General features: G+C 37.8%; 1 protein-coding gene across 1 annotated transcript in view; it reads right to left on the bottom strand.

Moving 5' to 3' along the window:
- Positions 1 to 25,814, bottom strand: part of LOC128188824 (uncharacterized) — a 118,851-nt gene that overhangs the window by 57,926 nt on the left and 35,111 nt on the right. Inside the window, exons 66-124 of the mRNA XM_052860104.1 lie at positions 25,353 to 25,526; positions 24,885 to 25,094; positions 24,748 to 24,790; positions 24,465 to 24,634; positions 24,072 to 24,251; positions 23,469 to 23,687; positions 23,321 to 23,363; positions 23,002 to 23,162; positions 22,639 to 22,818; positions 22,150 to 22,405; positions 21,785 to 21,954; positions 21,381 to 21,554; positions 21,031 to 21,280; positions 20,702 to 20,862; positions 20,265 to 20,429; positions 19,836 to 20,088; positions 19,521 to 19,687; positions 19,136 to 19,309; positions 18,670 to 18,931; positions 18,376 to 18,539; positions 18,028 to 18,201; positions 17,624 to 17,885; positions 17,193 to 17,365; positions 16,604 to 16,786; positions 16,167 to 16,422; positions 15,775 to 15,938; positions 15,487 to 15,660; positions 12,502 to 12,757; positions 12,160 to 12,323; positions 11,755 to 11,931; positions 11,381 to 11,642; positions 11,062 to 11,231; positions 10,495 to 10,668; positions 10,011 to 10,269; positions 9,647 to 9,810; positions 9,209 to 9,385; positions 8,885 to 9,097; positions 8,717 to 8,759; positions 8,405 to 8,568; positions 8,104 to 8,274; positions 7,731 to 7,995; positions 7,478 to 7,641; positions 7,192 to 7,362; positions 6,782 to 7,000; positions 6,641 to 6,683; positions 6,136 to 6,308; positions 5,817 to 5,990; positions 4,049 to 4,258; positions 3,900 to 3,942; positions 3,649 to 3,812; positions 3,156 to 3,329; positions 2,721 to 2,936; positions 2,579 to 2,621; positions 2,303 to 2,466; positions 1,998 to 2,168; positions 1,570 to 1,782; positions 734 to 776; positions 444 to 607; positions 163 to 333 (exon numbers count right to left, since the gene is read on the bottom strand). Coding sequence (XP_052716064.1) covers positions 163 to 333; positions 444 to 607; positions 734 to 776; positions 1,570 to 1,782; positions 1,998 to 2,168; positions 2,303 to 2,466; positions 2,579 to 2,621; positions 2,721 to 2,936; positions 3,156 to 3,329; positions 3,649 to 3,812; positions 3,900 to 3,942; positions 4,049 to 4,258; positions 5,817 to 5,990; positions 6,136 to 6,308; positions 6,641 to 6,683; positions 6,782 to 7,000; positions 7,192 to 7,362; positions 7,478 to 7,641; positions 7,731 to 7,995; positions 8,104 to 8,274; positions 8,405 to 8,568; positions 8,717 to 8,759; positions 8,885 to 9,097; positions 9,209 to 9,385; positions 9,647 to 9,810; positions 10,011 to 10,269; positions 10,495 to 10,668; positions 11,062 to 11,231; positions 11,381 to 11,642; positions 11,755 to 11,931; positions 12,160 to 12,323; positions 12,502 to 12,757; positions 15,487 to 15,660; positions 15,775 to 15,938; positions 16,167 to 16,422; positions 16,604 to 16,786; positions 17,193 to 17,365; positions 17,624 to 17,885; positions 18,028 to 18,201; positions 18,376 to 18,539; positions 18,670 to 18,931; positions 19,136 to 19,309; positions 19,521 to 19,687; positions 19,836 to 20,088; positions 20,265 to 20,429; positions 20,702 to 20,862; positions 21,031 to 21,280; positions 21,381 to 21,554; positions 21,785 to 21,954; positions 22,150 to 22,405; positions 22,639 to 22,818; positions 23,002 to 23,162; positions 23,321 to 23,363; positions 23,469 to 23,687; positions 24,072 to 24,251; positions 24,465 to 24,634; positions 24,748 to 24,790; positions 24,885 to 25,094; positions 25,353 to 25,526 — 10,341 coding nt within the window. The remainder of the gene's footprint in view (positions 1 to 162; positions 334 to 443; positions 608 to 733; positions 777 to 1,569; positions 1,783 to 1,997; positions 2,169 to 2,302; positions 2,467 to 2,578; positions 2,622 to 2,720; positions 2,937 to 3,155; positions 3,330 to 3,648; positions 3,813 to 3,899; positions 3,943 to 4,048; positions 4,259 to 5,816; positions 5,991 to 6,135; positions 6,309 to 6,640; positions 6,684 to 6,781; positions 7,001 to 7,191; positions 7,363 to 7,477; positions 7,642 to 7,730; positions 7,996 to 8,103; positions 8,275 to 8,404; positions 8,569 to 8,716; positions 8,760 to 8,884; positions 9,098 to 9,208; positions 9,386 to 9,646; positions 9,811 to 10,010; positions 10,270 to 10,494; positions 10,669 to 11,061; positions 11,232 to 11,380; positions 11,643 to 11,754; positions 11,932 to 12,159; positions 12,324 to 12,501; positions 12,758 to 15,486; positions 15,661 to 15,774; positions 15,939 to 16,166; positions 16,423 to 16,603; positions 16,787 to 17,192; positions 17,366 to 17,623; positions 17,886 to 18,027; positions 18,202 to 18,375; positions 18,540 to 18,669; positions 18,932 to 19,135; positions 19,310 to 19,520; positions 19,688 to 19,835; positions 20,089 to 20,264; positions 20,430 to 20,701; positions 20,863 to 21,030; positions 21,281 to 21,380; positions 21,555 to 21,784; positions 21,955 to 22,149; positions 22,406 to 22,638; positions 22,819 to 23,001; positions 23,163 to 23,320; positions 23,364 to 23,468; positions 23,688 to 24,071; positions 24,252 to 24,464; positions 24,635 to 24,747; positions 24,791 to 24,884; positions 25,095 to 25,352; positions 25,527 to 25,814) is intronic.

Here is a 25,814-nt window from a genome sequence, read left to right as displayed (position 1 = left end):
CTACACCCCTAGTCCACCAACCCTTTCAAAAGAGTTGCTAAGAAATTTCAATGAAAGCACATCAAAATCTTCAACAATCTCCCAATTATCTCCTTAAAACCATTCAACAATTGAGTGAAAATCTGTAACAAAGAACACAGATCAGTTTGGCAATATCGTTACCATTTCTCCAGTAGTCAATATGAGGGTTGTACAGTGCGGTCGATCTAGAGCATGCAGAGTCCAGGAAATACCGAGACAAGCCCAGGTCTTCCTGGAGAACCACAATCTCTGCAGTGGTCAAGGTGGTGCCATTCACTTCATTCTCCTGCTTCCACACAGTCAGAGAAAAGTCTGAAAGGAAACCACATGTTAGTTGCATTAAAATTATATTTCAATTACAGTGGCTAGCTCTACGTAATTTATATTTTGAATTGCTGTCAAGTATTTCTCTTGGCATTCACCTGATTGTAGGAACCCTGTATATTTTGGACATTCTCTCTTCGTAAGAACAGTTTGTTTAAAGACTTCAACATCCAGGGCACAGGGGCTCGCTGACTCAAAGCACAGACTGATGTTCAAGTCCACTATGTACATTCCATCACTGTCCAAGTCATAGACCGAGTACCTGTTTTAAAAAATATAAATAAAAATGAATGATATCTGACTTTGAACAAATGTTTTAAAAAATTTAGTGTAGAAGAATAGCATTAGTTTCATGTTTTATTTACTCTAAATACCAGGTAATACATACATCATTCTGACAACATTTTCCAGGTAAAAGTGATATATTTCATCTGAAAAAAAAAAAGGATGGGAAATAAGTGTTCAAAAATGTGTTAGAAATCTAGCTATTTTAGTACAAAAATATCAACATTCAAGGGATTATAGTGGTTGCAGTATGCAACATTAAAGCTGCTTGGTCCGATTTTTTTGTAATTACAGTATCAAATTTTTTTTCATACAAATCATTTATCTTAGAAAGTTATGCACTTTCTCCTATTTACACCAGCAGAATCAGTCTCCTTTCAAAGTTAGAAATATTGAAAGTTAATAAAAATAATTTCTCTTTGGGCAAACGAAAAAACAAGCAAAATGCATCACGGGAATGTTTAGAAAAGGAAACCGCTTGGTTTCGTCCCCCGAATGATTGGGGTTATTCAACCCGCATGCTATGCATCGATTGTAAAGAAAGCAGACTTAAGAACTATTAGCGAACAAAACGTACACATGTTTATTTGTATTTGTAATTTGTCTGATCATTTCGACCTTTATATAAAGCGGTGTCAAATTCGTAATACAACCATACCCGTCTCGTCGTCAGGGGTGAAATTTAACATGAGGCGATATAACACGGTACCTTTTAATGTCGTTTGTTTTGTTAGGAAATTTTGTACGTATTTTTCTTCATTGAAATTTGGCATAATTGTCGGGTGAAACTACTGCAATGTCTATTATTATACATATACTAAGCATAGCCATCGTTTAAAAGCGTGTATAAAATTTGGTATAAAATCGGACCAAGCAGCTTTAAAAGTTTTGTTTTAAAGGATATAAATCACATGATATATAACTGTCAAAGGTGCATACCAAACTTAAAATCTAAGAGAGAAACTTTGTGTTCAAAATTCTCGATTCCCAGTGTGAGTTGGTGAGTGCAGGGATCTAGATCTAGGACAGTGGTGAAGGACCGCCCTAGTGGAGTGGTGGCATCCACACAGCACTGTATGGTGGTGCAGGATGACGGAATGTGGCACACAATGCCAGAGGGCAGGGGGTCAGTTGTTACTGATGTATCACACTCTGTAAAGTTAAATTGAATATATTTTTAAAGAAACTATTAATACAAAAATTTTCACTTTAAAAGATAACTGGCTGAAGGTAGAAAATTTAACTTGATTTCAAATTATATGTTTATCATTGTCCTCATTCATTATATATTTAAGAGTTTTCACTCCATTTTCATACTATTTTCAGTACATGTCTTAATTGATTATCTAAATGTTCTATGAGCTGACCTTTGTTCCATCCATCAACAAGACCTGTATATGCTCCCATTCCAGAGCTACAGGAGGTTTCATTCATGTACATGGCTATTCCTAGATCTTTCATCAACTTTCTGGCAGCATAGGTGGGCAGAGTTCCTCCAGATAGAGATTGGTCAAGAGACCATGACGTCAATGAAAATCCTGAAAATATTGATCAAATGGCCCAATAACACAATGACTTCTTCATAAAAAAAGAATTTAAAAAAAAATAAAGATTAACCGGAACAACAGTTCTCCATATTGAATAACACGAATATATATATATATGAATATACCTGGCATGTTGTAATCTGAGGACTTGTAGTTACAGTTAGGTTTGGGGAACCGGACGTCTACCAGGACAATGTCTGTGAAGACACAACTGTCCGGTTCATAGCACACAGAGACATTGGCACTCATCATGTATTCTTCCACCCCAGTCAGGTCATAGATGATGTAACTAGCAAAACACACAAACAGCAACCATGAGACAAACTGCTAAAATAACAACAGATTTTATGGTTAAAAAGCAGCAGATTTTCTCCTAATCCACAATAATTCCTTTTACATACTTGATTCTGTATACCCCAGAAAGAACAAAACTCTGAGGTTTTCCTACAAAAAAAAATAATATGACATAACGAAATGGTTCTTGGCCAAAACAATTATTGATTTCAATGTCTACCAGAGTTTTAACATTAATGGAAATCTTACTGAATGGAAAGTTGAGCAGTGAGAACTGGGCAGTGTACTCCTCTATGCCAATCTTGAGGACGTGGCTACAGACGTCAATGTCAATGTACCAGGTGAAGGTCATCTCCATGTCAGGGTCGTCTGAGCAGCAGGAGATGGCTGTACAGCTGGACTGAACCACACAGTACGTCTTCTTCTGCAGGTTGTAAGGCAGGCCCGCCACATTACAGGGGGGCTCTAAAGTAACAAAAGCATGTCATACACTCTCATCATTGGCAAAACAGGAAATGAGGATTGTTTCACAAGGCTTTAAAGATTATGCAGATTTATAATTATGTCAAATTTACAAGGTTTATATTGAGCTAGAAAAGTTAATTTTTTTGCAGATCACAATCTTTTTTTCTCCATCTCTAGACAAAGATTTAAGATTATAGAGAGAGAATAGTTGCACCCTACCCTGGACAAATCCTATGTAGGTTGGGGAGTAGGGAGGCTGGGGCCTCTGACAAGTGGTTGATTTACGGTACCGCCATAGGTCCAACAGATCCATCACCTTAGCAATGGCATATTCTGGCAGGGGGTCACTAGCAGAGAAGTTGTGACTGGACTTCCAAGAGCTCAGAGAAAATCCTGTAAAAGAAATCATTCAGGTTAACGAAGAGTATTTAAGTTATATATAAAAGTCAGGAAAATTATCATTTATAATGGATTTAGCAAATCTTTTCATTTACACATCTAATGAAAGGGTATTCTAAAAAGCGGAAAATATGCCCCAAGTTAAAGATATCTGACTTAAAAAAAGCTCCTTTTTAAAAAAAGTTTGCTTCCAACTCTTAAGACAGACCAAACGTGCCAAAACCGTCTCCAAAATTATTCAGATTTTATTAAACAGGTGACAATAAGTCTACCATAATACACTTGTTACATATGCTATAAGGCTATGTCTTACCAGTGGGCAGCTCCTGAGCCCAGCTACACTGTCTGAAGGCCAGTAGACTGTTACTGAACACCGTCTGGTTGCTGATCTCACACGGCCCTCCACTCTCCAGACAAATGCTTATCTTCAGGTTGGCAATGTACTTCCGGTCACTCCACAAGGTCTCCACATCAAAACTGTAAAACAAAGATAAACAAATTAAATATTTCCCAATATCTTTTTATTTCTCAGCTAATTATCATCCAAATCAATTTGATACTTACTCCATTCTTACAACACCCAATAACCATATACTCTTTGCCAAACCTGAAAAGTACATATTAGAAATCTTGTCAGTGAAATAAAAACTCTCAGATTGAAATCAATTTGGTGAGTAAGCGAGTCACTTAAGAATGGTATGTTTTATGATTACCAGTGGATAGATTTCTGTGAGTCTCTGTGAACTTCCAGCTATCAATGCCTGCAATGATCCTGTATGTGCAGGGGTCAATGTCCAGTGTTGCCTGGAATGTCCTTCCAAGCTTGGAGCTGGATACACAACAGTCCAGCCCTGTACAGGTGTCGGGCAGGTGACAGGACATGGTACTGGGGAGTGGACTCAGATCTGTGCTACTGGAGCATGCTGTATAGCACAGAAAATAAGATGTGGAAATGTCAACAAAGTTGCTCAGAAACAGTGGTTTTAATTCTGAGTTCACAATTCAATGTAAACTTTCAAATAGATACTGTTACAGTGGAGCCTCACTTATCCGGACACTTTTGTCCCCAGGCCAAATCGTCCGGATAGGTGAAGCGTCCGGATATCTGAATTGTGATATTTACCTTTAATATTTATGGAAATATAACTCATAAATAAATTATACAATTAAATATTTTATTTTGATAGCCATAAGCACTACAAAAAAAGTTTAGATTTTTTTTAAATTAACAAAACAAAATATTGTTAAAAACATTATTTAAGGTATGTTTTTTTCCACAGGAAACTTAGCACTACATTCTTCAATGCAACACATGTACATGTACATGTACATAACAATCACTGTATTAAACCGATATTTTAATTACATTCGCATAACAAAGCGAAGAGAAGAAAGTCGGTGTTCCACTTTGCGCTGACAAAGCTTTTTCTTCAAGCTAGCGGTGATCGTAACTCTTGCTCTCTTGGCCGGTGGTGTTGACATGTTTGAAGCTGCTCAACATTTGATGATTGAAAATGGATGAAAATCTGTATATATTCCCTTACTGATAATTGTCCAAGCTATTTTTTCATTGACAGAACTTACCCAAACTAATTTTACGTATCCATCTTTCTATAGAGTTAATTGCACCCAAGCGATTTTTACAAGTAGCGTGAACACTCATCCACGCCATGTTTGGCATAAATTATCATTACACTGTTTATTGAACACACGCTATAAAATTAATGTCGATACCCTGAACATCCCAAGCGGTCTTAATAACTATCGTAAACAGAACTCAAATTATCAAATATTTCATTTCAATTACGTTTTAAAATGAATAAGCGTACGAACGATCTAATCATACTACGATTAATAGAATTTTAATTCAATCAATAGATGACTTTTTTAAACACAAATTAAACAATTTTCATGACATTTTAATCAAACAATAACAGTTCATAAGTTAAATGGCGACAATTAAACATGTCGCATCCATGGTTATCGTAATATCCTCGGGCGAGTTCATAGCGTGACACAGGTGACCCCGATTACCGGACGAAGGCATTGTTTAAAACCAACAACCAGTGTCAGATGTTTTTACACCAATTTGCACTTGCGCATAAAAAACTTATGTGCCCCCGAACACTTAAATGTGACTGTCCGGTTAAATGAGGTAAAATTTAAAGGAAAACTGTATTATGTGGTAAAATTTGACCGTCCGGATCCGGAACGCGGAATTCCGGATAAACGAGACAAATTATTGTGTAAAAATTCCGTTCCCAATAAAAATCGACCGGTAAGTGAAGCGTCCGGATATCTGGCCTCCGGATATCTGAGGCTCCACTGTATATATAAAATCATGATTGCAGGGTTTTAGGTAAATTTTAAAATGTTGAGAGAAAAAAATTAAATTTTTATGCATTCATTTCTTCCTCATTTCTTGTTATAATTTTGACAAAATCTATTGTTAAGTGATTAGAACACTAGCAAATGCCTTACTTGTATTCCATCTGTCTGCATTAGCTGGAGTGTAGGGAGCACCTGTTCCATCACAATCTGGCTCCTTGTAGTATGCCACCTGCAGATACTTCAACAGATCTTGTCTTGTGACTGCCGCCAAAGGTGTACTGTCAGTATAGCCATTGGTGGACAGCCAACTGCTTGTTGAAAACCCTAAAAGATCATTCACAATTTTAGTTTACAGAGGTCATCATCTTCATACTAGTGCAGAATTAAAATGTTTAAGTAAAATTCTTAAGAACATTGTGACATGAAAATCCATTATATCCACTATGAAGGCAGTCAGAGTGGTTATTACCTGACTCAATGAAATCTTCCTTCCAGTCACACTCAGGAAGTCCTGTGTACTTGGGTAGCCTGACGTTGTCAAAGAGGGGGTAACTCTGGCAGCTGGAGGCGCCCTCCCAGCAAGAAGTGATGGAGGAACTGATCAGGTACGTGTTCTCACTCTCATGGTTCTCAAGCTTAAAGCTTAAATATATAGAAAAAAATTGTCATAAGCTTGTTAGAAGGTAAATCAATTGCTTATTATAAAAAGAATAAAATAATGTCAAAATATGATACATGTTTAAGGCCAGGTAACTGGTGTATATGATGATTTCAAGGTTCATCTACAGTTGGGAATTCAGAAATGTTTAACACATAAGTTAATGTGACAAACTTTTCATGGTGTCTCGATATAAATATTTGAAAATACACCCTATCCACTTAAAATGAAAGAAAATTAATCTCTTAAAAGATATTTATGATTTCTCAGTAAACAAAATTTGAATATAATGTCCCCCAAAAAATAAGATTCTTACCTTAGTTTAACAACATTGCTGATATCCAAAACTTGAGTGGTACCTATAAAGAAGACATAATTTATGACAAATGATTTCTTCACCTAAAAGGAGAAGATGACAATAATGTAAATTTACAGTGTACACAATAAAGAGTCGTACCCCAGTGTTGATACTGGCTGATCTTTATCAGGTGTGAGTACTTGTCCACCATGATGGTCAGTTTGTCAAGACAGTGGTTCAGACTCAGCTCCAGGTTTAGGTGTCTAGATAGTGGCTCTGTGTGGACACAACAGGTGAGAGATGTACAGGTAGAGCCCAGGTTACAGGCGATCGGACCATCAATGTACGGCAGGGTTCCAAAGATCGCAATTGGGCAGTCTGAAATCAGACAGCCAACAGAAGTCAAAGACTTAAGTTCCTTGACTACACATTTACAATTCTATGGGTTTTTAATGATATACATTTCAAAGTGTTTGTTTGCAACTTACAAAATGATCTTCATAAACTTGGTAATAAATATCTGATGAAAGACTGCAGTATGTATTTTTTAATAAATCTCCTTCTCTTACCATTTTTCCACCCATCTGTAGAGCCAGCAAACATTCCAGCTGTTCTGTTACACATGGATGTAGCATTGTGTAGATAGCCATACAGTCCCAGCTCCTCTTCAAGCTTGGCGATACTGAACTCCTCCATTTGGGTGTAGCCTTTCTGTTGCTTCCAGTCCGTGAAGGTGAAATCTATTCAGAAATCATTCATATTGTAAATACATGCTCTACAACATGCTGGTAATTTTGGTAATTTTGAGTCAGAATTTATTCATGCTTAATGAATCAAAAAAGTTATATTTTTTACTTGTTATTGGAGTTCCAATGTTAAAGTCACATGACTGTTGTGGTAACAGAGCATTGCTCAAAAGGTCCACTTCTTGTTCACAAGCTGAACCCTCTTCCAGACAAATGCTGAAAGTCAGGGTCACCCGGAAATCAAATGCTCCAGGTAAATCTGTGACCATGAACCTACAAAAAGAGGATTTTCTTATCATTGTCTTTGTACTTCCAAAGTACCATGCAGTAAACCTTCAAAAATAACCCCTGACTTAACAAACCTTATCCTGAAAACTCCTTTCATCCAAAATTCATGCCATTCATCAAAAGTGAAGTCAAGCAACACAACTGGTTTTGCAACAAAGTTGTCTATTCCATAACTGATCATCCAGTCACAGTTATCCAAGAAAATGTAAAAGGTCACAGGTCTTGAGTCAAACTTGGCAACATCAAAACAGCACTCTATTTTAGTGCATGAAGAGGTCACATGACAGTTCATATTTGAAGGTAAAGTTGGCAAGATGGAGGATATGTCTACAGGGCACTCTACAGGAAAAGAATGAAAATGTACAGTCCATAGTGTTTTTATTAATTATACAACAAAGAATTAGAATTCATACAAAGTACACATAAAGTACTTAGAAATGCACATACTGCTTGTCCATCCATTGGTGCTGGGTGTGTACTTGTCCTCACTCCTGTTACAGGTGGGGGTGTTCAGGTAACTAGAAATCCCCAGGTAATCATACAGGTAAGCCAGGTCGTTGCCCTGGATGTTATTTGGGTCAAGGCCGTTACTGGAGGCATAATTATTCAGTGAGAAACCTGATAAAGACAATATATTCATTTATACCACTGTCATTTTTCAAAATTGGGTTGAAACAAAATAAGAGAAAAACAATTGTGGGAATTACAAAGTTTCTCTTGGATATTTGCGACAAAATAATGTTCTTGCCTGAATGTTCAAAAGTCATGTTTCCAGGACAATGTTGTTTTGGTAACATTTTGTTTTTAAACAGCTGTGCAATGAATTCACAAGGTTCATAGGTCTCCCAACACACAGATAATTTTAAATCCACTAAATAGAAGTTCTCTGCATACAAGTCATACACAATGTAGCTGAAACAAAGAATGATTTGTACAATGAGCTAAATCATATGCACAACAGAAAACTGAAACAATATCGATATAGATCAGTTTCAGCAAGCAAGGAATAACACATTAAAGTGCGCAATGGAATAAATACCATTAAGATGACAATACTCACTCTAGTCTGACCACACTATTCAGGTAGAACTGTGATGGCCTCTCTACAAAGTATAATAAAAAAAATTTCTGTTTCTCTGGAGAATCTGCTGCACAGTTTATACATTTTTCACTTAAGAAAATTGTCTCTTTTTACACAATCAAACTCTTCAAATCTTCTTGTACCTACCCCACTGTATTTCTGAGTATGGAATCAGCACTTTCAGATTTTCAATCTCCAGAGTAAGCATCCTTGTGCATTGGTTCAAGTCAAAGACCACTTCAAACGTGGAGTTTGTGAAGACAGAATCCACACAACAGGAGACCTTGTTACAGGTGTTGTCAAGGTAACAGGTCAAAGGGTAGGAGGCTAAGGTCAACATATCAGGTACTGCTGCACAATCTACATGATCAGAAATCAATTCAATGCATTGTGTCACTTCATTACAGTCACTGATAATTGATGCTTACATCATTTTGGTGGCAGTACTACACTTAGAGTCTTGCTACTCACCATTAACCCAGCCCTGGGAGTCAGGGGTGGCATACCCAGATCCACTTCTGGTACAGGATGGTGTTCTCTTGTAGGCAATGACAGAGAGTTTCTCAAACAGCTCACTGACATGATAGGGCTGGAGAACAGAGCCTGCTGCTAACGACTTCTCCCTCAACCACTGAGACAGTGAGAAATCTGACCCAAACACAACCAAACAGTCAATCATACATATAACACAATACATAAAAGTACCACAGAATATCAGAAATTTCTAAAGTATCTCCATTTCTGAATCCTAAAAAAATAATACAGTAGTTTTCTTCCTATGGTAGTATTTTAATAACCATTACAGTTACATTTAATTCATCAAAGTCAAATGGCTTATATCTTCAATTTCAGAGAGAGTTTGATATCAAATTAGTTCATTAATTTGAACATTATCTCAAGATGATCTACCTATGAAAGTATATGTTCTGTTCCACATTCTCTCTACTTTGGGGATGAGTGAATTGGTCAGAATGGGGACACTGTAATCACATGATGCTCCGTCCACAAAACAAGCCTCCGCTGTCATGGTGACATCAAACAGGTTACCATCCACCAAGTCATTCACTTTGTATCTAAAGATAAAGGGTGAGTAAGTAAAAATCTCTCATGAATCTTTACAGTATTGCTGTTCAAACGACAAAGAATATTTTAAATCATGTACAGATAGTCAGTTTCAATTTCTATGAAGCAGAAGTGCTCATGAAAAAAGCCAAATTGGAATACACAAGAGAATTTCCATAAAGTTACATGTAAAAGGTAATATGGTACTAACAGAAGCTTATAGACCCCTTGAATACTGAGAACCTCCTGTGTCCCAAAGCTGTAGCCAATCAGAGACTGTCTCCTGGATATCTTGTCCACTTGTGTCCTCAGTTCATTATAAGAGCTGTCCAGAGCCAGTTGAACCTCAAACGTTCTGTTCAGTAGAGGGACTTGTACACAGCAGGTGATGTTGGTACAGGAGGGGGACACAATACACAGGGCCCGGTCAGACACACTGGACAGGGAGGCCTGTACACTGGGCGGGCAGTCTGCAAGAAGCAGAAATATCATACATAATACTTAACAGATATCAAGATACAAAGCTTTCATAGGTTCTGAAAAATTAACTTCTGGAGAATGAACATCATGGAATATGCACTTGTTTTTATTTTGATATATAAAAGATAACTTTACAACTTCCATTTTATAATCTTTTTGAAAGCTTGAAGAAAAGAGAAAAAATAATTTAAGTATATAAATGACAAGATTCATACAATTGGTCCACATGGCAGCTGCATCACTGTACTGGGCACTGGTCCAGGAACAAGACGGCTCCAGCAGGTACTGTGCCATGGACAGATCAGACATCAGGTTGTCCACTATGTGACTGTCCAGTGGCTCGGTGTATGGCACTCCCTGGGTAACCAGCCAGCTCGAGATGTTGAAGCCTGGTCAATTGTAATGCAGAAGCATTTAAATTTTGATATCATTATCATAAATGGTAATGTAGTCAAACCTTGTTACTTTAAACTCAAAGAGGACAAGATATATGAGGATCTGTAAATTAAATAAGTGGTTGGGATTTTCCCATCACTTTAATAATTCCATGGTTTTACTGAATGATATCACTTTTCAACTGTATGAATTTTGAAATTTATAGAGAATAGTGAATTGCGCTATATCACTATTATAATACTCTGCAAACATCTGATTTTACAAAATATTTCAGCATCTCTAAAGCATTAATGTTAATGTAGAATTGTAGAATTTTGACTTGGAAATTAAGTAAAAATCGTACTGAAAGTTCAAATTACTGAACAAATTTTATTAACTATATGAACCTGGTGTAGCAAAGCCAGGATCTCCACTACAGTTCTGTTTTGGGAGGTAGTAGTTCTTCAGCACTATGATGGATATATCACAGTTGTCCACATCACTGGCCTCAAGACACACCTCTACCACCAGGTCAATCAGGAAATACCCCTCTATGTATAGGTCATACAGTGTGAACCTACAACACAGATAAACCTTATTATTAAAATGAACGCTACATCTCTCTTACCATATTCAACTGCATATAGTTATAGTTACATAGCATAAAATCATTAATTATACATGTCATGCACATCAGAATCATCATAAATCTAGTGTCCAACTGACCTCATTCTGACAACCCCAAACATCCAGATTTCCTCTTGCTGTCCCCACTCATAATCAAACAGATCCTTGGAGAAGACAAGCTTCTCAATACCCACGGTCATCTTGTAGTTACAGGGGTCCACTTCCAGTTTTGTGGTGAAGGTGGTGCTGAGTGAAGCCACATTGATACAGCAATGGAGACCACCACAGGAGGAGTCCACATGACAGGTGATGGGCTGAGCGGACAGGGAGGGCAGGGCAGACTTCAAAGGCAAGGGACATCCTGCAAAAAAAAACCCAATAACCTGCATTGTTTCTTTTTATTTGAAAAAGCGCATCAAATACAAAGTTTACAGTAAATAGCAAGTAATTATTGTAATAAATAACTTCCTAACCATAGTTCCAACCATTCACTGCTGGGGTGAATGGAGATTTAGCACTGCTACATTTGTTGTCCTTGCTCAGGAGGAATGAGGACAATCCAAGGTCATCCATCAGCTCAGCAAGGAAGTTCTCTGACAAACCAGTTCCTGTTATCTTTCTCTCCATTTTCCATGCAGTAAATGAGAACGCTGTAAATCAAAAGATATTTCAGCAATAAGGTTAAAATAAAAACACAGCTTATGAGTAGCCATTCTTTCTGAACAGATTTCTAACCTTCTTTTTTTTTTAAATCTTACGAACTATCAGTTTATGATATATATCTTTAAGGAGAAGAGGATAAATTCTGGGGCTGAAAGGCCATTATTAAAAAATCTTCTTGAGTTACAGGATCATCTATTTGAGTCACTTTGACCTACCTGGATCCAGGAAGTCTGTAGTCCAGTCACACACCTTCTTTGGGAGCTTGGTGTTGGAGAAGACGGGAATCTCCAGAAGACACGGCTTACTGCTCTCAAAGCAGATCTTCAGACTCACATTAACTTGGAACTTGTTCTCATTGGGGAAGTCATTTATTGAGTATCTAAGCAAAAAATAATAAATCATCAAATTGATTTATCTTATTAAATCATTAAGAACAATAATTACAGCATGTTTTGAAAAGACACATTATCATGTCACCAAATTACTCAGAGCCCTGACCCTAAACTGACATTGGCCTCTGTATTGATCTTAAAGTAAGGAGAACCCCTGACACTTACTGCAGCCTGATGACTCCGTTCAGCATTACGGTGCGGGTGGTGCCATACACATAGGAATGGAGGCTGGTGTTGACCACCAGTTTCTCGATTCCCACCGCCAGCTTGTAGTTACAGTGGTCGATGATGAGGAATGTGTGCAGGGACCGTCTGATCATGCCAACCTCCGAACAACACCTCACTCCCGTACAGAAGTCAAACAGATGGCAGGTTGTGTTGGAGCCTGCAATTGGGCTCAGGGCCACATACTCATCACATGCTGAAAACAGCAAAATATTGACAGATCTAATATAAAGTTTCAAACCAAAAGTATGGAATGTTCAAGGCATAATTCTATTTCAAATGCATTTTAAACAAGAGGCCCAGGGGCCACATCGCTCACCTGAGCAACAATTGCCTTATTTCTGATCAAATTAGCATTACAGTATCAAAATATCTTGACAACTAAGTACAGTAGATCTTGCTAAAAAAAATTGAAAATCTGCAAATTTTTATCCACCTCTTTTTTTTTGGTAAATACCAAGCCCCTTTTGTTGTACCTGTAAGAAGATTTTTCTCTATCCTATATACCCCTACCCCCCATTTCGTGGCCCCACTTTTCTCTAGGGAATCATGGTTTCATCAAACTTAAATCTGCATAACCTGTGCTTTCACACATAGTACTGAAAACTTTCCCAGAATATTTTTTAAGATTTTCTCTATATATTCCTATGTAAAAATTCAAACCGCCATCATGGCCCCGCCCTACCACTAGGGACTGTGATTTTGAAAACTTGAATTTACACTACCCAAAGATGCCTGTACACAACTTTAAGCTTTTCTGGCCAAATAGTCTTTAAAAAGAAGATTTTTAAAGATTTTCTCAATATATTCCTATGTAAAAATTCATCCCCCATTGTGGCCTCACCCTACCCCATGACTATTATTTAAACAAACTTGAATCTATATGATCTGGGGATGCTTCCACTCAAATTTGGGCTTTCCTGGCCTAATAGTTTTGAGAAGAAGATTTTTAAAGATTTTCTCTATTTATAAAAATTCATCCCCCATTGTGGTCCCGCCCTACCCACAGGGACCATGATTTGAACAAACTTAAATCTACATTATCTGAGGATGGTTACACACCAATTTGAACTTTCTTGGCCAAATAGTTATTAAAAGAATTTTTTTAAAGATTTTCTCTACATATTCCTGTGTAAAATTTATCCCCCAATTGTGGCCCCACCCTACCCCGAGGGACCATGATTTGAACAAACTTGAATCTACACTATCTGAGGATGCTTCCATTTTAATTTTAGCTTTTCTGGCCTAATAGTTTTTGAAAAGAAGATTTTTAAAGATTTTCTCTATAAATTCCTATGTTAAACTTGATCCCCCAATTGTGGACCCACCCTACCCACAGGGACTATGATTTGAACAAACTTGAATCTACACTATCTGAGGATGCTTCCATTTTAATTTTAGCTTTCCTGGCCTAATAGTTTTTGAGAAGAATATTTTTAAAGATTTTCTCTATATATTTCCTATGTAAAACTTGATCCCCCAATTGTGGCCCCACCCTACCCACAGAGACTATGATTTGAACAAACTTGAATCTACACTATCTGAGGATGCTTCCACTCAAATTTGAGCTTTCCTGACCGAATAGTTTTTGAAAAGAAGATTTTTAAAGATTTTCTCTATATATTCCTATGTAAAAATTGATCCCCTAATTGTGGCCCCACCCTACCCCCAGGGATTATGATTTGAACAAACTTGAATCTACACTATCTGAAGATGCTTCCATTTTAATTTGAGCTTTCCTGGCCTAATAGTTTTTGAAAAGAAGATTTTTAAAGATTTTCTCTATATATTCCTATGTAAAACTTGATCCCCCAATTGTGGCCCCACCCTACCCATAGAGACTATGATTTGAACAAACTTGAATCTACACTATCTGAGGATGCTTCCATTTTAATTTGAGCTTTCCTGGCCTAATAGTTTTTGAAAAGAAGATTTTTAAAGATTTTCTCTATATATTCCTATGTAAAACTTGATCCCCTAATTGTGGCCCCACCCTACCCCCAGGGACTATGATTTGAACAAACTTGAATCTACACTATCTGAGGATGCTTCCATTTTAATTTGAGCTTTCCTGGCCTAATAGTTTTTGAAAAGAAGATTTTTAAAGATTTTCTCTATATATTCCTATGTAAAACTTGATCCCCCAATTGTGGCCCCGCCCAACCTTCGGGGACTATGATTTGAACAAACTTGAATCTACACTATCTGAGGATGCTTCCATTTTAATTTTAGCTTTTCTGGCCTAATAGTTTTTGAGAAGAAGATTTTTAAAGATTTTCTCTATATATTCCTATGTAAAACTTGATCCCCCAATTGTGGCCCAACCCTACCCCCGGGGACCATGATTTGAAGAAACTTGAATCTACACTATCTGAGGATGCTACCATTTTAATTTTAGCTTTTCTGACCGAATAGTTTTTGAAAAGATGATTTTTAAAGATTTTCTCTATATATTCCTATGTTAAACTTGATCCCCCTCTTGTGGCCCCTCCCTACCCCCGGGGACCATGATTTGAACAAACTTGAATCTACACTACCTGAGGATGCCTCCACACAAGTTTAAGCTTTTCTGGCCGATTAGTTTTTAAGAAGAAGATTTTTGTAAAATACCAACAAATTTTCAATAATTCTCAATTATCTCCCCTTTAAAGAGGGCGTGGCCCTTCATTTGAGCAAACTTGAATCCCCTTTACCTAGTGGTGCTTTGTGCCAAATTTGGTTGAAATCTGCCCAGTGGTTCTTGAGAAGAAGATGAAAATGTGAAAAGTTTACAACGACGACGACAACAACGACGACGACTACAACAACGACAGACAACGGACAAATTGTGATCAGAAAAGCTCACTTGAGCCTTTGGCTCAGGTGAGCTAAAAAGAAATTCAGCCTTAGATAATTATTTTAACTTTTAGATATTAATAATTTCACCTTTGTTCCATCCATCAGTATTTGGATAGAAAGGAACTGATCGCCCATTGCAACTGATATCATTCAGGAATGGAGCAATGTCAAGGTCATGAAGAAGCTCAGACACAACATAGTTGGGCAGATCAATGGAGTCTGAGTACCCCTTAGACAACAGCCAGGACTCCAAGGAGAAATCTGTAAGGAACATCAATATAGCACCTTTATACCTGCTGAAGGTGTCTTGCAATATTCCTGAATGTACCGGTAAATGCTCCATAATATTATATTTAGTAAATTTTATCATCATACCTTCAATGGCAAAGCCCCTGGTCCAGTTACAGCTGGGCTTATTGAGTCTGTGCTCATCAAACACTTCCACATGGACTTCACACGGTCCACTGGCGTTTAGACAAATGCTCAGATTGAATCGAACTCCATACACATTCTCACTCACCAAGTCCGTGATGATATAGCTGTAACACAATGACATACATTACCACTGAGCTGCTCTTACTGAGATAAAATAAATGAAATGAGGATAGAAAAATATGATTCTTTGAAATGAAAGTACTGGACACTATTTCGAGTATAGACCAAAAAATGTATCCAAATAACACAGAAACACTTGTTTTCTTCTGGACACATCATCACAACAGAAGAAATGCAATCCAGATGCAGGCTCAATTCAAATTCCAACTTACTCCAGATTGACAAGTCCAAATAGAGAAACATGCATAGAAGTTCCGAACTGGTAGTCCACCAGTGTGTCATTCCACTGGAACTTCTCTATCCCTACTGTCACTTTACTGTTACAGCTGTCCAGATAGATGTAGGCATCAAACATCTCCTGTAGGGTGTCTGACTGGAGGCAACAATGGACATCAGTACAGGAAGGCGAGATCGAGCAGCGAGTCTTGGCACCCAGGGGAGATAACCCCTCAGTTGTTGTGTTGCACCCTTAACAAAACAAGAAATTTCTGAAGTTGAAACAATTTCTAATTTTGAAATTTCTAACAAATTTGTTAAGTCTGCCTGGAAGAGACAACACTTTAGTTTTTGAGTTGCAACCTAAGCAAAGTGGAAAACATCTTCTGATAAACATCTGAGAAATTTGTTTAGTTTTTAGGGTCAGGCATACCATCACTCCACCCCTCTGCATTGGCTCCAGAGTACATGGGGGACGACCAGTCACACCTGTCTGAGGGGTCTTTCACGTGAGAAGCCACGCCCAGGTCCTGTAGCAGGAGCTTCACCTGGTGTGTGTCTAGTGGTCCAGTGGTGGTGATACCGTGTTCAGATTTCCAGACAGCCAGTGAGAACCCTGCATATTTAAAGGTATCTTGTATCATACACACATACATTTGAGTTTTGAGCATTTTTCCTGTACATTATCTTTTATTGTACCATATATTAAAACTGTTAAGCCACTGAATACTGTATACATGGTTATTCTTCACCCTTCTTCACTTGCAAATGGTTTCAGCCTGTCTTGAATTTGCCCAGATATAGTTTGTTTAAAGAGGTAATTTGAGAAATTGGAATTTGCCGAGTCTTAATATGCCCACTGACAATGAGGGCGAAAGGTGCTGTATACAGTACATCAGCAATTATCAAAACCTTTCAAATATTTGAATATCATTATCTAAAAACATTACTTTAATTCTAACCCTCTACTTCGCCTCTGATGATTTTTTGGCATCATGATTGACAGATTGCCTCTAACAAACCTGAGTCTAAAAAGTCCCTCCTCCTGTTACAGTTTTCTTTGGGCAGCAGTGAGTCCTTGAACACAGTGATCACAGTGTCACAGGGCTGGCCAGACTCCCAGCAAACGCTCATGTTCATGTTCACCAGGTACTGGCCATCTACCCCTCCAAACGGCAGGTCAGTGATCACAAAACTATGAACAAATTAATCAGGTCATTTCATGCATCTGATTTAATGTGTCAATATACATTCTGCATTCCAATTGAGATTATCAGTTATTTTTTTTCCAACTTTGAAGAACTAAATGATTACAGAAACAAAATTAGTTTAATAATCAAAATTATAAAGTACAGAATGATGTACTTACACAAATCTTAAATGCAGCATGTAATAGCATAGGAGCAAACAAACAAGCATAAAAAATCTTTGTTTCTGGACAAAGGAGACTTACTCAATGACCACAAATCCATACAGATCAAACTGTTCGTGTTCCCCAAACTTGTAGCCATACAGACTGTGGTTGAACCTGAGGTTCTCTATCCCGACCTGCAGGGTTTTGTTACAGGGGTTGATCTCTACGTAGGCCTCTATGGACAATCTCAGTCTGGGTACACTTATACAACACTTTACCCCTGTACAGGTCCCAGACAAAATACAGGTAGCTACACTGCTATTAAACCATGGCCTCTGGATTCCAGCTTCATTAGGACACACTGAAATATCATAATAACAGGATGGTAGTTCGGTGAAAATTAAAGTTTCAACTTGCAGCCAACACTTGCAATGTATAAGCTATACAAATGATGAAGATTTGAGAAGAAATTCAAATACAAGCCAATGTTAACTGGAACCTACAAGATCTCCAGCCTTGGTAAGAGTTTTCATATTCCCCTGCTGTTCCATCACAGGAGGAGGACTTTATGTACTTAGAGACCCCGAGACTACTGAGGAGGTTAGCCACATCATTGTTCTGTAGTACAGAGGTTCCAGTCAGTCCTCGAGAACTTAGCCAGCTTGTGTAGGAAAACCCTGAGGAAAATTTAAAGCAATGTGAAGACATTTTTCACATGTTACTATGTGTTTGAACGTTTTAACTTAATACCGAAAATCGGAATCATCATCATTACCGGTTGCTTATGATTTAGTCACTATTACTGTCCCTTGCAAAACAAACCATTTTCATAAATCTAGTTTACTGCTTACCAGATTCTATAAATCCTGTGTACCAGGCACACTGTGGCTTGGTGACCAAGTAGTTTCTGAGGATGAGCACTGTCTGCTGACAGGGCTCCATGGTATCAAAGCAAGCCTTGAGGGTCAGGTCAATCAGGTACTGCCTCTCCCCCATCAGGTCGGTCACTTTGTATCTGACACAGAGAAGCATAGAGCTCAGTCAGATCTCACAACAAAGCATTTCATCAACTATTACTGACTATCACCCTATATTTCATCAAAATTCCTACGTAAATGCAACAAACACATGACCATTTTGCTTACTCTAATACAAAGATTTGGCTTAATGTGAACATCTGGGTGATGCCAAATGGGAAGTTGACCAGTGATCTCTGATAGTGGAAGTCTTCAATGCTGATCTTCAGGGTGTGGGAGCAAGCATCAACACTCAGATCATATCTCAGAGTCCGGCCAATGGTAGCAATCAGTGAACAACAGAGGAAATCTTGGCAGGAGGGCCCAATACGACAGTTTGTGTCCGAAAGGGTCTGTAGATAGGGAGAAACGTTTTCTGTGCAGCCAGCATCTGTAATACACATGACATTTCTTGTAAACCATACTGATCAATTGTCATCATTTACAGAAAATTACAAGTCCACATTTCTTAAGGTTATATCCAGGTGACCAAATGCAAACAAATGTTGTGAATACCAATAAACCAATGTACACGTAACAGTAAATTGTTGTCAGAATTAAAACAATATTGATAATCCACAGTAACAGCACCAACCTTTCACGAATCCTGAGGGCAGGGCACCAGTAAAAGAAGACCTGTCACAGGCTGTCTCATTGAAGAATGACTCAACTTCCAGATGTTCCAGAAGCTGCAATGACAACTGGGATGACAGGTCTGTAGTGGATGATGGGAGTCCTCGAGTGATCAGGAAATCAGTGAAATTAAAATCTACAAAATAATAAGATATACATTTGTGCTCACTATCTTTTGGTCTAACAGGGTAATGTGCTGCAAATATGGGAGAATAGTTAGTTCAGATTTGTTAATGTCTTGATTACTAAAATCTTGTCTACATTTGTGCTATATTTTCTTACTCCTAACATTAAATTGAGATAATGTAATGATTTAAATATAACCAACAAATATTGGTTCTTCTGACCTTGAACTGCGTAGGACACATTTTCAAAGTCACAGTCAATGATGGGTATTTCCACATCTGTCATTACTGGGAAATCTAAGTCACATGCTGCTGAAGACTCCAGACACACACTGACGTTCAGATTAAATCTGTATTTATCTTCTGCTGTTAAATGGTCTATCTTGTACCTGAGTTGTTGAAGAAGAATTTTAATATTGAAATTGTATAGAAACATTTCTCTCTCTCCTCTGCTCTCTTTCTTAAAAAAATCAAAATTTATAAATACACTATATTGACCTGAATCAGTCAAATATAAAATTGGTGACTCAAACTCACTTTAATCTAAACACATTTCTAAGTGTTAACATTTGCCAGGAGGAAAACTGGAGCTGATGAAGTGCAGTAGACGTCTTGTGGTTCTCAATAGCCAGATGTAATTTTCCTTGACATCGATCTAACTTGACCTCTGTCTGCAAGGTCATTCCCAGCAGTGCAATGTCTGTGCAGCAAGTGACCCCAGAGCAATAAGGACTAAGTGTGCAAGAGGTGTGTGGTGGCAGGGTGGTCAGTGAAAAGGTCTCAGGACACACTATAATGCATACAACCACTTTCTTAACAAGGCACATTAGCAAGAAATCAATGATGTTAACCTTTTTTCATTAAATTGCAATTCAAAGATAAGCATGTACATGTACTTGGTTAATTAACTTGGTATTAAAATAACAGATATTTGTGTTCAGAATATGAAAGTATGAGCTGCCTTACATGAACTATTCCAGTTGTCCCCAAGGTCAGAGGTTTTGATACAGGCTGGGTTCAGCAGCAGGGCTGATAGCTTGAGGTCCTGTTTGAGGTGTTCTACAACCCAGGGCTCCAGCACTGAGCCAGTTGGGAACTGCCTGTCATTCAGCCAACCAGACAGTGAAAAGCCTATGATAGACATATATCTAAATTTGTATCACAGAATTGTATGAATGAAAATGCAATAAGTTTTGACATCAACTGTGGGAAAAAAAGTTTACTGCTATATGGAAACTTTTTTCTAGCATTCCCTGATATGCAAAATTGCAAATGCAAAATTAGGCACAAGTCAGCCCCATGATGTTCATTTTCCTTCTGATGAATGTATTAAGTTTAACTATGACAAACCATTTCTTGATGTATAAATCCAATTGTGTACACAAATTCATATAAATTCTTACCATTTATTGCATACTGATCTGAAGAGCAGTTTACTTTGGGAAATCTAGTATTGTCTAAAAATTTAATAATTTTCTGACAAGCAGTTCCTTGTGTATAGCAGAGTTTCAGCTTCATATATATTGCATACTGGTTCAATGACATCAGATCATCAATGTTGAATCTTAAAGAGAAGAAAAACAGTTTGTTGCAATATGTACACTGCTATTACAGATATACAAAACACTGTTTAAAATAAATAATAACTAACTCTAGGGGAGAGAGAGAGAGAGAGAGAGAGAGAGAGAGAGAGAGAGAGATCTCACAACATAAAGGAGGAAAGAAAACTTACTCCAGAATGAAAACTCCAAATAGCCTGATGCTGTGGGTGGCTCCATTGGCATACTGATGTAGAGGTAGGGTGAGGGTCCTCCTCTCCAGGGTGACCAGCAGCTTATTGTCACAGGTCAGGATCTCCACAGACACCTGGTACGATTTACCTGTCACCTCATCATCCAAACAGCAGCTGACCATGGTGCAGTTGTTGTCTAAGTAACAGTTAGTGTCATTTTCCCAGAGTTCCACTGGCTCCACTAAGCATTCTGGGAGAGAAAAAGATGGAGGAATATATTGCAGGAAAATGTTTTTTTTACAAAATGAAGGTCTGGACTAACAAACTGACAGGATGTTGAAAGATGGTACCTGGTTCAATTTTCCAGCCAGGAAGAGTCTCAGGTTGGTAGAAAGTTCCATTTCTGTCACACTTTAGTTCTATAAACTGGTCCATCCCCAGCTCCCTCATCAGTGAGTATGTCTGGTCCCATGTCAGTGGCTCTATATAACCGTTTGTGGACAGCCAATTTCCAAGACTGAAGCCTGAGAAAAGAAACCAAAAGAAGACAATGATGTAATTTTATCCATATTCTGTTAATAGGTTAAAAATATGAAAATAATTCACCCAGTGCACAAACCTCAAACTTTTATCATTCATTTTAATGATTATAACCTTCAACTGAAACAAATCTCAGTTACATAATTCAAAAATAAGCCTAAAATAATGCCAGGGCCTTCTAATTGCTTAACAGCTAATTGCTAGAGCGACCCACCAGGATTTTTGTACTCCATGGCATGATCACATTCTTGCTTGGGAAGCACTGCATTCTTCAGAATCACTTCCTTGTACACATAGTCATCAGGATTGGTGGATTCAAAACCCAGGGTCAAGTTCAAGCTCAGGACAAATGTTCTCAGTAATGGGAAATTCTCAATAACAAAGCTGAAAAGGGAAAACAGAAGTATTATCATGTCCAGTGGATAAAAGGAAATGAGGAGACAACATGCAAATGTATAGTAACACTTAAAGTCCAGATTGTGCATGCATCACATTAAAGTAAGGGATATATAAACACTCTCACTGCATTTTCAAGTTTCAATGAAATTAATCACTACAAATGAAGACTTGGACACCTACTCAATTCTGATGCTTCCCTGCAGAGTGAAGTTGTCTTGTTTGCCAAACTGATAGTTGTACAGAGTGACTTTGTGCTGGAGCTTCTCAATGTTCAGACTCAGCACAGAGGTACAGGGGTCCATGGAGACCAGGATGTTGATGGATCGGTTCGCCAGGAAGCCCACCTCCACACAACAATCAATGCTGGTACAGTTGGGCAGGATTCTACAGGAGATGGAAGGGGACACAGGAGCAGGGGTGGAGGCTAAGGGACACTCTGAGGATAGAGAAATGTTAAACGTATCAAAATTCAAAATAGATCAATGAGCAAATCCAAGAAAATGCTGTTACATAAGAAAATCTATCGCAATAGATCTTAAGTATATATCCATAAATCTGGATTTGTTTGGGAGATAAATATGGCATATAAAATATGAATTTAAAATGCAGGATATGACACAATATCAATGTCATCAAACATACAGAGAGGTAACTTTCTAATTCACCTACCATTGTTCCATCCACTGTTGTCACTGGACTGGTACACTGCTTGAGTCCTGTTACACTGGTCAGTGTCCTTTAGGTAGTTGGTCAGCCCCGCCGTAGTCTCCAGCTGTCTGGCATCTGAAGGGGACAGGTCCTCTCCCTGGGCCAGTCCCCTACTGCTCAACCATGACTGTAGAGAGAAGTCTGGCAAAGCAAACAAAACTTTCATCATTAGAAAAATCTCTCCCCATTACTTGAATCAAAGTGGCTTTGCTTGAATCAGTGATATTCTTAGTAAACATTGAAAAGTGTTATCAATTGTTTTCGACTTAATTCAACAACATTTTAAAAATGACTATAAAATTTTTAATTGAAAAAAACAACTACCTGTCAAGAAACCAGATCCCCATTCACATGTAGTTTTAGGCACCTTGAAATCAGACAACAAGTTGATGGTGTTGACAGCACACGAGGCTTGTTCATAGCAAACGCGGACTGAAGCTGTCATCTTGTAGCTATTCTCTAATGGTAGGTCATCTATAGTAAACCTGTTACAAGAAGCATCAAGACAAAAAAATCAATAAAACAGAACTATATCTCAAATGAAATTTAAAGTTGTTCAGTTATGTTGATACCATAAAACAACACAGTGATGATGAAAGATGATTGACACAACAAGTTTATAAATATCTATCAGACTACATACTCAAATCTCAGGACACTCATAATCCATCTCTTCTCAGAAACACCTGTAACGCAAATACAACACAGTTATACACCAAACCATAAATCAGATTTAAAATACACAGTTGTGATCCTGGCAATCAAAATGTCAGTCAAAGAAGGGATTATACCAAATGTATAGTTGACGAGGGGGATTTCAATGAAGATCTTTTCCAGCTGGATGGTGACCAGGTGGTTACAGTCGTCCAGCCTGATCCCCACCGTGAAGTGGTGGTGGAGAATGTGTTCATCGTGTACACAGCAGCTGAAGCCCGAGCAATAGTGGGGGATGTGACAGCGGGCGTGTAGGGGGAGGGTCAGGAAGGGCGAGGCCAGATCCTGGGGACATGCTACAATTACCCACAGACACAGATCATCAACACATAGTTCAAACATACTGTACACCTACGTTTATTCACAATGACTTCATTTTGCAATTTGCGAAAATTGGCAAATTCATTGTCTAGGTCTTGAAATAATTAACTAAAGACATAAATGAATTGGTTTGCAGTGAGAAATATTCCCATGCAGTGACAAGGTTCTCATGAACCTCATGAAATTTTCTTGCTCACAAATAAAAGTTACTTTACAGTATCCTCTTTATGGAAATCTTTTTAAAACTGATCATATTACTTGTAAATATACACTTGCTGAAAATTAACAAATGTTCACTTGCTGACTAAATAAAATATTCTAAGCTTTGTTTATGTAATCTACATAGAAGTGAGAGTTACCACTGTTCCATCGTTGAGGGTTGGTGGGGGTGTAGGCCTCCATGTCAAAGGAACAGGGACTGGTGCTGATAAAGGCCCTGATTCCCAGGTCGTCCAGCAGCTTGTTCCACTTCTCTGGACTCAGGTAGTAGTTCGGGGGTGAGATGAAGTTATCAGAATACCACTTAGCAATCCGAAAACCTGCAATATAATTGTTACACTGAATTAAGACTCAAGTTATTACATTGAATAAAGAAAATCAATATTTGAATTCAAATTTAAATAATGAAACTCAAATTATGAATATTCAAATAAATTTAACTATATTAATATTTCCATGAACATAACCCATACAATTTCCATGAAAAAAAGTTTGCACATTGAATAAAATCACATTGCTTGTTTTTAGCTAACCTGGCTCTGAGAAGTCTGCCTCCCAGTCACAGATTCTCTTAGGCAGCGTTGTGTGGGAGAAAATGTCCACTGAGTACAGACAAAGGTTATCGTCCGAGGCCTCAAAGCAGAGCTTCAGTGTCATGGAGACATTGTACTTCCTTGCCACCAGCAAATCCTCAATAGTATATCTACAATTCCCCACAACATCAACATATTTATCACATTATGTCAATCACCTTCATAAAGTGTATTGAAGATAAATTTCAAGAAAAACACAACTGTACATTAAAAGTTTACTTACATGACTCTCACAACCCCATTCAAATAAAGCTCATTTGCAGCCCCTGAAAAATTTAGATTTATTTTACATAATCATTTCTGACAGTAACATATCAAATTGATTATTAATATTGTGAAACATAACTTTATCTCCCTTACCCATGGTAATGGTGCTGAGACTAACATTGAAGTTGAATTTCTCTATTCCGACCTGTATGGTCCGAGTACAGGGATCCAGAGACAGGTACACTTCAAAGGACTGCTGAAGAAATCCTGCCTCAGCACAGCACCTTACAGCAGTACAGGTGTCCCCAATAACACAGCTAACTGGCTCTGTGATGGGGCTGGTAGCCACCTCAAACTGACACTCTGAAAGGTCAAATCATAGCATGATAAAATTGATACAAGAAATAAGATTATATTCAGAGAAACTGCATGCCTACATAAAAATAATCATAATTCATTGAACCAAGTGTATAGATTTAGAACATGTGTCACAAGTAGCAGTATTACAAATTGAAATATACTTAAAATATAGAAATGACTGAAATTAAGATTTTAAAAACATTTTGTTCACCATTTATTTTTCAAATCATAGCCAAACAACTTCTTGGGGTATTCCTGTACCTGATTTCCATCCACTCTGTGAGGGGCTGTAAGCTGAACCTGACCTCTGACAGCCCACATCCTGTAGGAAGTGCCCCACTCCCAGGGTCTCCATCAGGGTCCTGGTCTCCAAGGTGGTCAGGTTAGACCCTGCAGTCAGTCCGTTAGAGGTGTACCATTGTGCGAGGGAGAACGCTGCAAAATCAACAGACATCCAAACAATATACATGTATGTCTCTATCTACATTGCCATCAAACAATGCTGTATGTAAATCTGAGAGCTATGAATCAACAATTTTTATGTCAAATTTGTACAATCATGTAAACTTGCAAGTGATCTGATAAACCTGCAAGTAATCTGAGTTCATTTGATAAATAAATATATTTTATTTAGTTTTAAAGATGATAGGAATTTAAGATTTGATCACGTGAAATATGATAAGCTTATTTATTGGTCTCTTTGAGGAAGGAGAGAGAAGAGAA

This window comes from Crassostrea angulata, chromosome 6, assembly GCF_025612915.1.
Source record: "Crassostrea angulata isolate pt1a10 chromosome 6, ASM2561291v2, whole genome shotgun sequence".
NCBI classification, from domain to species: domain Eukaryota; kingdom Metazoa; phylum Mollusca; class Bivalvia; order Ostreida; family Ostreidae; genus Magallana; species Magallana angulata.
Note: the sequence above shows the minus strand (reverse complement) of the source record. Positions and strands in the feature narration are given on the sequence as shown.